The 12,363-nt window shown below is 37.8% G+C and overlaps 1 protein-coding gene across 1 annotated transcript in view; it reads right to left on the minus strand.

Annotated features, from left to right (window-relative positions):
- Nucleotides 1-1,100: 1,100 nt before the first annotated feature.
- LOC136280404 (uncharacterized) overlaps nt 1,101-12,363 on the minus strand; it is a 43,631-nt gene continuing 32,368 nt past the window's right edge. The window contains 31 exon segments of the mRNA XM_066165425.1: nt 1,101-1,229; nt 1,335-1,433; nt 1,436-1,540; nt 2,288-2,449; nt 2,451-2,481; nt 2,595-2,651; nt 2,896-3,071; nt 3,587-3,675; nt 3,678-3,746; nt 3,749-3,778; nt 4,176-4,199; nt 4,202-4,594; nt 4,597-4,624; nt 4,626-5,220; nt 5,559-5,630; nt 6,117-6,188; nt 6,607-6,678; nt 7,054-7,125; nt 7,209-7,280; nt 7,452-7,523; nt 7,649-7,720; nt 8,012-8,083; nt 8,219-8,336; nt 8,648-8,686; nt 8,841-9,185; nt 9,400-9,508; nt 9,691-9,953; nt 10,584-10,811; nt 11,151-11,302; nt 11,722-11,962; nt 12,132-12,236. Coding sequence (XP_066021522.1) covers nt 1,101-1,229; nt 1,335-1,433; nt 1,436-1,540; nt 2,288-2,449; nt 2,451-2,481; nt 2,595-2,651; nt 2,896-3,071; nt 3,587-3,675; nt 3,678-3,746; nt 3,749-3,778; nt 4,176-4,199; nt 4,202-4,594; nt 4,597-4,624; nt 4,626-5,220; nt 5,559-5,630; nt 6,117-6,188; nt 6,607-6,678; nt 7,054-7,125; nt 7,209-7,280; nt 7,452-7,523; nt 7,649-7,720; nt 8,012-8,083; nt 8,219-8,336; nt 8,648-8,686; nt 8,841-9,185; nt 9,400-9,508; nt 9,691-9,953; nt 10,584-10,811; nt 11,151-11,302; nt 11,722-11,962; nt 12,132-12,236 — 4,163 coding nt within the window.

Raw genomic sequence — 12,363 nt, forward strand, 5'->3', positions numbered from 1 at the left:
GCATAATCCCAATGCAATAACAGACAAGTAGTGCCTCCGTCAATAACGGTGAAAAGTCAAGTGGCCCTTCTTCCCTAAAACTGCTTCCTCTTGTGGTTGAATCTGCTTCTTCATTTTTACTTGGGAATCCTACTGTAAACCCAAAGAAAATTGTGGAGAATAAAGTTCGTGTTATATTCGCTGGGGAAAGAGAGAAAACTTTGAATCGGAACCGCAAGGGCAACTTCAAAGGGGCAGAACAATGCCATAATTAAGCAACCACGAGTCCTGTGTTCCTTTGTTCTTGCCCTGGTGATTCGTGAACGAACTGTTAAAGAATGATTGGCGGACATTAAAAGCATATTAAACAGCTTCCGTCTGGATGTTTGGTTGTTAACTAAGTGGCGATCCGGAGCATTACGAGAGCTGAAAATTGGGACATTGTGGGTCTTTTTCGTTTGTACTTGGAGTTAAAACGAATGTTCAGTAGAGGTCTGAGGACTACACCAGACGCCAAGTGAGAGTAACAATCTTGGTTGTAAATATGTCTAGAGGGAATTATTTTGCTCTCAAAATATGAAAGTATTACGTACCGTCCAACTTAAACCTAAATAGAACGCATTACCTTTGTTTCAGCAATCCTTTCAAACTTTTTTTAGGGTCACTACATATATCAAAAGTTAATACATTAGAGGTGTTTAATTCATGTGGAGGAATGTAGAAGGCAGTTGTGTTTTCTGTTGAACTAAATCAGGTGTGCAAAGTGCTAGTTTTATTTCACAATCAATCTTATTACAACAAGAACGATTAAAGTAACAAGTGGGTGCAGATTACAAGATGGTTCTTGAGCACAAATGAGCATTTTCAAAATACTTTTTTTTTCACTAACAGAATACACCTTCCGTACCAAATATGACTCTACAAAGGTTTAACTATTTACAAGCAGAATACTAATGCGCTGTTGTTGTAGATGCATTCTAACCGTTATTGACGAGATAAACATGGCTTTTTGGATAAGGCTTGTACCCTTCATTGCTGCAGGGGGGGGCACACATTGTTTGATTTTTCAAAGCTCAGCCCAATCTATGTTATTATATTAGCTGATTTAGTGTTTTTGCCCGTTATGGTAGATCAAACAAATGAATCATGCTGAAACCCTTGTGCAACCCGACCTCTTCCAAGAGTTCTCGCAGGCTAGACGCTGTAGGCCTCTTCTCTGGTGTTTCCTCAAAGCAGAGATTCCATAATTTCATGTAGTATTGAAAAAAAAAAAGATAAGATATATGCCAGAGTCACTGTGTATCTTTAATCACTGTCCAAGGAGTAAAAAATTTAACTTAATAAAACTTATCGATGTTCACCTTTAACTGTTCACAAGAGCCGTGACAGTGTCCTAGTAGTGTGGCCAACAACTGTCCAAACTGCTCAAGATGGCTACCAAAACAACTCCTGTTCATCCAAGAGCTTGGTTTTTTTTTGTGCAACGCGGGTTTTCCCCTCTCCATTCACAGTTGGATGCACGAGAGAAAGGCCACCTAAGACTGCTTTGTATTGGAGGAATCTATGAAAAGAAATGCATGGAGGTCATAAACCATAACTTATCTCCAACTCAAAACAATACAAACAATAAATGGGCCTAGAAGGGTGGCAGAGTTATGACTGACTCAGTGGTTTTCTTTACGTCTCTGTAATTAAACATGCGTTCAAATATTCAAAAAACTTATAATAGACCATATCACAAGGAACTTGATGGAAAACCTCAACGGGCAGAAGGCACATCAGGTTGGCAATTTAACAACCCTGGTCTAAGTGTAGAACAAGGACTATCCGGAAACACGAAACCCATTTACTGATCCGGGAAGGACTCGACCTAGGAACAACGCATCTCCATTGTATTATTCTACACTCTTTGTTAAAACCAAAGAACATTTTTCCGCCACTGGACATTTTCATGTCCTGATTTCTATTCAATCAGAGATAGGCCATATAGTACTGCGGAAAAAGCAATGCAAGTGAAATGTACTTTGTCTCTCACGAAATATCCCCAAAAGCTCGAAGAAACGTGTGTGTGTAAACTACGAGGACTTTCAAAGTGAAGCAACCTTTGAATAAGGAACAATCATAATTGGTCGACTTTTCGATATGAAGGACAAAGTCTGCAGTAGCCCAACATATAATCGATATATGTACATATGCGACACTTGCCGGTCACAGCAACACGCTATGAGTAGGTTATTTTTTTAACTGAATTTCCTTAACTAGAGGAGAGTTATTGAGAGTAGTGAAATAATTTAACCACTTCACTTACCTAGGGCCCGGTCCTGATCAGAATGTTGCGTGTTGTGATGTTATTATGAAGTATTCCAAGTCCCTGTAGTCCTTCTATTGCACCTAATACGTCACAAGCTACCGCACAAATTGACTCGAAGTCGATGACAGTTCCTTTCTCACAAATCAAATCTTCAAGAGTTTGAACTCGACACATAGTCGAAACATATCAGGCTTTTAGAAAAAAATGGAAACGCAGGATTCAAAATCCGTAATTTTACTTGTTATCAAATGTATGGTGATTTCAATATGTTTGGTAATAAAGCTCTAATTCATTAACAACTTACAAACTTTTTCCTCGTAAAGCATTGATCTTCGTCGTGCCTTGCTCGATATTCAGGTCGCTAGCTAAAGAAATAAACGAAAAAATAGCTTCAGAGGTTCAGCACAGCACCTATGAAATCGATAAAAAAGGTCCCTACTGTGGCATTGTGAATGTCACAGATCCTGATTTTCCAACAACAACAAAGTGAAAAACTACTTCTATGGAATATAGAGCAGTAAGTAACCTAGGATTTAAAAATGGTACAACAAATTATGGCAATTCTAAAAACTGATGGTTAAATTGAAAAAACTGATTACGGTCACTTACTTTTGTTGTGCCATCGATAGTGTAACACATTGGACAGAGGCTGCTCGTCACAGGAGAGGCTCTGCACTACACTCACTTCCCGATTCCAGTCCTCCTTCATTTCTTTTCCAAAGTACTTTAGCAACACCACATTGAGAACACCTCCTTCCTCGCACCAAGCTGTAACATAACCCTGTAACAGCGAGAGGTGACGTGAAGCTTATACTCATTTTTACATGTCATGCATTGCAATTGTAAGTCCAAGGTAAGTGACACAGGGTGTACTACTTGCCAATTTTTGTAAGACATTCAAGATCCTTGCGCAAGATTGGTTGATAGAAAAAGTAATCAGAACAAGATTAATTTCACACTTTAAGAAAAGTTCAAGAAATAAGCATGAGAAAGGTCTTTATGTAGAGCATCCTGTAATATATGAAGGGAGAAATAATGTATTCGTCAAATAAGCCTCACTCCAAGGGCTCTCCCTTGATCGAGGTAAATGTTCCTAAACGCCCACGGAGAGTGATTGCTAGCTATTAATAAATATATAGCACATGATTGGTTCTTGCAATTGCCTCTCTGAAAATGGATGCGATCTTAAGATAGCTTGAGCGGAACAAAGACCTACATGATGGATCAAGTCTCGTAACTTTATCTTCACTGGTCGGTAGCCACGAAAGCGCCATTTTGGTTTTCACAAAGAAGTACTTACCATGGATTTTCTTCCAGCGTATCATCTTTGAAGATATTTACTCTTTCAATCAGCTTTAGATTAGCGTGAACGACAACACGCCGACCTCCGGCTTTTTCAATACCCTTGCTTTTGGCTTGGGGCTGGAAATTGAAAGGACTTTAGAGAGCAACGTTTTCCAGATATGTTCGAGGAACAGGACAATCGATCTTCAGAAGAAAAGATAAAAGGATACTGATCATGAACAAAGGTACGTTTCAAGGTGGAAAAGAAAAAGGGAGTTTTTGAAGGTGATTGGAACACACCATATAAATTGACAGTTTAGAATAATTTTTGAACAATCACTAAATAATTTAGTTAGGTTGGCTCTGATGTGTCGTGTAACGTGTGTGAGAAGGCTTCAATTGAAAATGCTTCCAGATGGTTTGTCCCACACTTATTTTTGCTTTCGCTGTTTTTGCAGCAGTCTTTTGAGAGTGAATACGATGAAATAGTAGCACACTTAAATTACGGCTGAATAAGATAATTTCTACGGCTTCAAATCTTTAAGATGAAGACAGCATTCAGAATAGGATCACCAAACTATTCCTTAACAGAAATACCCACCTTCTGTAGGTCTGTTCAAGGTCTCATAACGAAACCAGTGACATTTTTCCCCTTCTGGCTAAAGCTACGTTTTACTCTATCGGTGGAAAACGTGTAAAGGATTGGATTGAGGGAAGAGTTGAGGGGAAGAACAAACACTGCAATCCACACGTAAGCAATTTTGTCTGGATCATTAAAATTTTCTGTCAGAGACAAAATGCTGATGATTATTATGGGCATCCAGCAGCAGAAGTCTGTCATGACTATGAAAACAAGTCTCTTGGCCATAGCGGATTCTCTGTTTAAATTCGTCGATCGAATAGAATGGGTTACCCGCTTCACCGTCAAAAACATTGAGATATAAGCCACCAGGATAAAGGTAAAAGAAATAGAATTCATCCCAATGAAGAAGGAGGCAGAGTATTGCCAAGCGGCCGGGTTCCCTCAGACAGTTGAAGAGGAAGGCAAACTGGCTGAACGACTGTAAAAACCAAAATCACCGTTTTGATCGTAAAAATAGTTTATTCCGGTTATGGGAATCACTGAGATAACTATTCCAAATATCCACGCTCCTGTGCAGGTGAATACAGCGGATCTGATGGTCAGGCGTTTGAATTTGAAAGGGAAGACGATTGCAATAAATCTTTCCGTGGTGATGATTGTTAGAATTAGTACAGATACCTCACTGGAAAGCATCGATAAAACTCCAATGATTCGACAACCCCAACCAGATCTCCATTCATGGTCATGCTTGAAATATTCACCTTGCCACCTTGCGTCCATTATGGCAATTGCCAGCAAGTAGACACCCATGAACATGTCGGCAAATGCTAGATTTGTCAATAAGAATGAGTGGACTCTGTTCTCCTCTTTATCGATGATTCGCCATATTATGACAAACAGGTTACCAAAGAAGGCGAAGATTCCCAGAATCCAGATACAAGTTTGAAGAGTTTTGTTTTTCATGAGGTCATCGCAGCTCGAGAATTCATTGACTGGGGAATCGCAAGCAACTCCTTCAATTGACTTCTTGGCGTAACAACAGAGTATGAAGTGATCTAGTCTCCTGTTGAAATTGCAAAATAGGGAAACCTCACCTTTATTTCTTTAATAATTTAATCTTGCTTTCTTATACGACAATTCACAAAATTCTGAATGCGTCATTTTACAACGGGGGAACGGTCGAACGTCTGGATATTAAAAAGGGCCTTAAAAATGAATTAATTTCAAAAGAGCAGTGACTTTAACCCATAATCCTAAAGTGGGAAATATATAGTTGATTTAGAAAATTTTCCTTTATTAAGTAAAAAAAATCATGATCAAGTTTTTGTTTGTTGGTACAATGAGCTGCCTTTAGATTTTACGCAACTTAGACTGATGAAGATTGAAAAGCAAATCACTCACAAATATCTGAGCTTCTTGAGGTCATTGAATACGTCTGGAGGTACTCTGGTAAGTTTGTTGCCACCCAGGTACCTGAATTAATGCACAACAAAGTAAACAAGAATAACTGATTCACTTTCCGTTGTGTCCCAATATCGACTCAACTGATGCATAAGAAATTCACATCAAATTGAATTATGCGTTTAATTATTCAATCACAACATGAAAATAACGAATTTCGCTGATCTCAAATTTTTATAAAATAATACTCTCTCTCTTTTCTCTCTCAAATCATTGTGCAACTTGGTTGATGGTGGAAAAAATCATTTCGCGCAGTGTATCATTGATCTTCCTTTATGACTGAGTTGAAAAGTGATCAACCATTCATCAACTGCAGTAAATACTTGAATAGTTGTGGTAGAAGGGTTTTCAATATAATTTAACTTTATATTTTCATTACTATTTCGCTGAAAATCAAATCATTAAGTAACTAACAAAATGTGAATACAGCTCTCCTGTCAGGTACAAACGAAAGGGAAATGGATAATTTACTTTTTCTCAGCAACATTGTACACTTACAAATATTCGAGTGACTTCAACCCTTGAAAGGTTTCCTTCGAAACAGTTGTTAATTTGTTCCTGCTAAGATTTCTGGAGATTTCAAACAGATCACGGTAAGAAAAAGCACATAATTAAGAAAATTAAGGAAATGTCTCGCCAGTGATTAATAAAAACAACAATAATAACGACAACAACAAAAGATTAGCTATGTCAGCTGAAAGATAATATCATCATGTCTCGAGGTCTGATAAAAAAATATATATATTACATATGTATAATTATTATTATTATATTTTTTTTCAATGGAAACCTGACTTAAATTTGATATCCTTCGAAAATGAGGGATAAAAGCAATTTATAATTCATTAAGATAAAAAATTCAAAACATGTAATATACGACGTCCTTGTGTTTTAAATAGAACAACCATATAACAAATACAGCAATATAGTCATACTATTGTCCCTTTCCATAGGATTTGTGCTGACTATGATATCAAAATTCACTCACAATACTTTCAAATTCATAAGGTCTTTGAACATCCCATTTGACACTTCTTTGAGTTTGTTATGTTGTAGGTACCTAAATGTACACAAGAATAATATTGTTGGAAAATGAAAAATAAAAAAAAAAAATTAAAAGAAAGAAACATGTATCTGCTGATTGGCAGAAAAAATAGAGCCTAGCTTTTCAAAGGGCGGATAATGCTATCCAATCGATAAATAGCTGTCCAGCGTATAAGCGTTGACAAAACATACTGTGCTATCCACCAGATATAAATTTATCCATTGTATAGAGCTACCCACTCTTAAGGAAATCAGGCCCATGGTTCCATTGGCCGGTCACATGTTTTCCATTGATTTTTATTCCGATGACATTCAAAATCAACTGGTGTTAGTAAATACTGAGTGACCAAGTGTGACCTGAGTGAGCTGGAGACCATTTTAGTGCACTTACAGATGAGTCATATTGCTTTTGTTCTTAAAAGCACCGTATTCCAGCAGCTCGATCTGGTTAGAGCGAAAACTCCTGCAAACAAAACAGAGAGGTGAGGTGATTAAGCTAATTATCATAGACTTAAAACTATCAGAATAGTGAAAATGAGTACATACAAAACTTCCAAATTCGAAAGTCCATCGAGCATCTCGCCGAATACAACCCGAAGAAGGTTCCGTCCTAAGTCACTGAAATAAAACAATCAATCTCTTTTACTCACTTTAAAATAGGTCATAACATAAAACCCCTTTCCCCGTACTCTCCTTCTCTCTTTCCAAAGTGCAAAGTTCGACCTAAGCACATTTATGTCCCAAGGGGAACACATAGGACAAGAATAACATTGTTCACATGAAACTCACAGTACGCGTAAATTGGGTAGTCCCTTCAAGGCCCCAACAGGAAGAGCTCGAAGAAAGTTAAAATCAAGTCTCCTGCGACAAAAAGAAAAGAAATATCGATTGCTGAGACAAATGTGATCATCGACTTTGCACCAGACTACGGGGCAGAAAAGTTGCTCTGTCACTATGAAATAAATGACTATTCGATTGATACTTACAGTGTCTTGACGGATGTCACATTTTGAAAGCTGTCTTCATCCACGTGAAGCAGTGAATTGAAGCTTAAATCGCTGAGGAAGGGGAAGAGAGAGATGAGAACTGTTATAAATCGGTAACACAACAGCTTTAAGCTCAAATTAAGGACATTGAGTTTTAAACTGAGAAATTTGTTTTCATCTCAGTCCAGAAGGTACTGGGAAAACTTCTTTCGCCCGAAATTTGTCAATCAAGGCGTTGGTTAAAAAAATCGAATGGTTTTCTCAACCATAATCCTCATTAGCTACAGAAAAATGTTTAAGATTAATACAGTCGCTGCAATAAAGTAATGAACAATCTTAAACAAAAGTAATAGGTTTACTTACATATATTCTAATTTCAAGAGGTTTATGAAGTCCTCCTCGCGCAATTGGGAGATCCGATTTTGGCCAAAAAACCTTTTAAACATATAAAAAGAATATCAGTTATTTAGCGAAACAGGAGGAAAGAACTAGCAATTTCGTTGTTCGGAAAGAAAAGACGATAAAACAAAGAGGCCATTAAAGATAAAAAGGACCCCAAATATCACATACACTGCTCCAACGTTTGTTGGAAGGTGATTCGGTACATTAAGTAAGTCTTCTCCGGTCACCAGTATCTTCTTATCTTCTTGTCCACCAAACTCTTCACATTTGCAGCTTGCTGGGCATTCTGGGACGCATTGTAAAACACAAGGTTATTGGCATTGATTGATAGGCGAGTAAGTTAAGATCCTCATTTGCAAGTTGAAGTAAAACAGAAGCACCGAAATACTTTTAGTTTTGGAACAAAAGGCTGAAGAAAGACTAAATTAGTTAGCTCCTTTTCATTAATTTTTATACAGCTAACAAAACTTGACTTAAATAGGAGTTATTTGCGACAGTGAGGTATATGAGATAATAATTCATACAGTCTCACAAAATGTAGGCACAAATTCAAAGGGAAAAAAAGGAACGGAAATTAGCTGAAGATTCTTTGTGTACCTTGCTGTAGTGAGCAGGACGACTCTAAACTCTTGTGAGCTAAAGAATTGAAAAGTAAACAATAACATGAAGTTATGACGTGACAAGTGCATGCCATTATTTTATCGCATTTTTCATAAGAGCTCTGAAAGTGGAAGGTCCAAAAAAAATGCTTGGTTGCAAAAAAAATTCAAAGAAATGTAGCGTTTCATACCAGCCGTGGAGTTATACAAAATCTTGAATCTTGCTGTGTAGGGATTGGCAGCACAACGCAGAACAATCCTGAGATTATTTGATGAAGAAATGAAAATAGGAGGATACATATATCCGCAGAATCGACCTATCGCAGGAGCAGACGTTTCACTTCCATCGAAAATTTGAAGATCACAGCCCTTACATGTGGGATGGTCTGGAAGACGGAAATCTCGGAATTCCAAGCGAATATTGTTATTGCGTGGAACGGTAATGTTCCACGTGCAAGCGATATCATCAAGAACATCACCGGAATAGGCCGGTGAAAAGAGATATCCTGATGGATCAGTTAAATCCTCATTACAAGCTGTAAATAGAAATATATAGAAAGATTATATATGAACAAACGAATGGTCAACTTAGTTCCGATGGAGTTATAAAAGAAAAGATCCTTGGAAAGCGGGCTAAAAGTAATGCAGTCTTTCCTCCTTTGAAATTTTAAGCCAATTTTATCAGCCACTATAAAAAGATCATATAACATAAGGTAATAATGCAAGGCAGGGTACATGTAAACGAGTTACCTTGTTTTGCCGACAGCGGCCTAAGTTTGCAATCGAGTCCCTCTTTGACATATATCCCTGTTAAAGCAATCAAGTCTTTCTCCCTGCTTTTTTGAGCTTTGATCAAAATCTAAAAAAAAGGAAAAGAAGTTTGTTAATTTACCTTTAGGTATTGTGGAAGACGTTTTTCAGTAATACCATTAAATGACCAGAGAAAATTAATGGCCTGCATGATCATTGTAGTGCGAGGACACCAAAAGGCTCTGTGGTAGCCATGGTAAATTAAAGTAAGTTCCGCAGTTTTGATATTACCTTAAACTTCGTAGTAGAGGTCAGCGGAACTTCACCATAAATCCAGTCCCGGCCAGAGTTGCCTTTCCAAGTCCAGATGGGTATTTCACGATAAATTCCTGTTTTCTGGAAAATTGTCAACGTTTTATCTCCAGATCCCCGCAGCATATAGCGAAACCTCAAGCATCTGCTTTTCCCGTCACTTGATCTATTGTATGTCTGGCTCACAAGAACTGCGGTCCCATTTGGCTCCAAATCGACGGTATCTACCACAAGCCTGGCACCTGTTGGTCATACAATCACAATGTTTGTGATCCTGATTATGAATTTTGAGTGTGGCAAATGATACACGCGTGTGATAAAAAGGATCGCGCATTCCTTCAAATTTCATTTAAAAGACCAAAGCAACGCTGATAAAAAAACTTTTGACCCACAACATATTAGAGACTTGTAGTATTCTGCGCTGATCATGCTGCAATTTCATTAAAACCCAGAATCACCTCCTGCCAGCCGAAGACTGAGGCAATCCTGTGTCAAAAAAACTCCTTGTCGTCATTAGTTTGAATAGGTCATGACAGAGAACTAGACTAACTGAATAGAGATGATTTTTGTTCGACTACTGGTTGACACGAGTGATTTACCTTCGAGGAGATATCACCATTAAAGAGAGTAAAGAACGGAAAAGGAAATAATGTCAATAACCACAAGGAAAACAAAATAAGAAAAGACAAATCATAAAATTAAGCAACAGACATGGAGATGGCTCTTCTATCAAACTATCCTTTTATATTGATGGAATGAAACACGTTTATAAAGAGATTATTATTAAAACGAAAACCAAAACAACAACAAAAGTGATCTTAGTGTTTGGCTTACAACGATGACAATGATGAAGTTATTAAAGTATGCCTTACGTTTTCCATCGTTGCAAGTTGGAAGTGATTTCATCTCCACTTCCCCAATCAGCCCATTTCTAACTTTTCCCCAGGCCATCGCATTGCCAGCTTCCGTGCCACATCCGTTTGACATGCGCAGTATCTCCTCTGTTGTGACCAAGGTACTCCAAATATTGAAGCCACTGAGTTTACCAAGAACAGTAGAAGCAGTTTCATTTATATTCCTAAAACCAATCGTCACGATTCCTGTATTTGCAAATTAAAACACATTTTTCTCTAGGTAAATTCGTTTAAGCGGATCAAAAGATGCAAAGCATGTTGTCCACGGGTCGATAGGAGCAAAGGGTGAAAGTGACTGAGTTATTTGATTGAAGAGCTCCTCCTTTATCATGGGCCTCTCATGTTTTAACCGCAAGCAATAAGTTAACTTCGCAAAATGATTGCCATTATCAAACCTAAAATTGAAATATCATCTAGCATTAATTCCCTCGTTGAACCCGTTCATATCCGGAAAAAAAAAAAAGATTGCACAGAAGGTCCCTCACCCATAGCCCCTAAGAAAAATAGTATATGTCTTCTACTTACCTTCATTCGGCTTCTGAAGTAGGGGCCCCATAAAGTCATTTAACTTGAAATTTATATGACCATCCTTGAAAACTGCAAGTAGCCCAACTCTCCCATCCCAGGAGACACACACGTGGTGCCAGGTGGAGTCCATAACGTCCATTGACTGCTCGCTGTGCAGGAAGATGGAAGGACACTGTTCATATTCACCCAAAGAAAACTTCCCATTTCTTCCCTATTGGATTTGTTTGAAGACTTATTTGATTATGTTTTAAGTTTTGTTTGATTCAAATGAAAATTTTTAGTTGAGTGGAAAATTTTTAGCTTTTCCTTATTTATAATTTCTCTTCATTCTTTTTTGTTGCAACATTCGGTAAATGGTAATTACAGATAGCATATCACACTCAATACTGACTGACACTATTTCATAAGCTTTGAATGAAGAAACAGAGAGACTGAGGTTCTGCGGTTCTAGGCAGTTAACTTGCCAACGAGTTATAATTTTCAGGCTTCATCTCTGTTAGGGTAATTGCAATGGTTGTGAATCAAATGTAAGACAAGAAGCAACCTTGCACTGATTCCACTTTGATACCTCCTTTCGCTCCCGCTTTGAAGGGAAAATGTGTTGTTTCCACAATAGATTCCAAAAACTAGAGTCTTGTTCTCTTTGGCTGATCCTGCATTATTGTATTCTATATAGAAGCCGCTGCTAGCGGTTTTCAACCAGAAGCAAATGGTAAAACAGCATTCATCCAGTATCACATCAGATAATGATATGTAACCGTACTCGCTGTCAGGGAGAAGGACCTCGAAGTTGTTGATGTCACTAAAACCTTGGACGGAAAAAGCATAGCGGAAGCAAAATAATACATAAAGTAGCGCTATCGTTATCTCTTTTTCGATGTCTTTTACAAATACTAAAATATTTTGTTATCAAAACAAAAGACATCTAATTCTTATAAAGCTTCTGAAGAAGTAATTGCGAACCTTTACCACCGCCACCTTCATTCTGATAGACTTGATCAAGATCTTTATGTTTGATACTTTTCCAGCCACGTTCGTTTTTCCATCCACACCAGTCTACTGATGTGTCACAGGGACGGTCATCTAAAGGGTGGAAAAGACACTTTGAGATACCATATCCTTATACTAGCAGGCAAGTACCAAAATACATATGCTTCCTTGCAATGCCTCGATATCAAGACTTACTCGGCAAAAAGACGATCTCGGATTC

Source organism: Pocillopora verrucosa, chromosome 4 (assembly GCF_036669915.1).
Source record: "Pocillopora verrucosa isolate sample1 chromosome 4, ASM3666991v2, whole genome shotgun sequence".
NCBI lineage: Eukaryota > Metazoa > Cnidaria > Anthozoa > Scleractinia > Pocilloporidae > Pocillopora > Pocillopora verrucosa.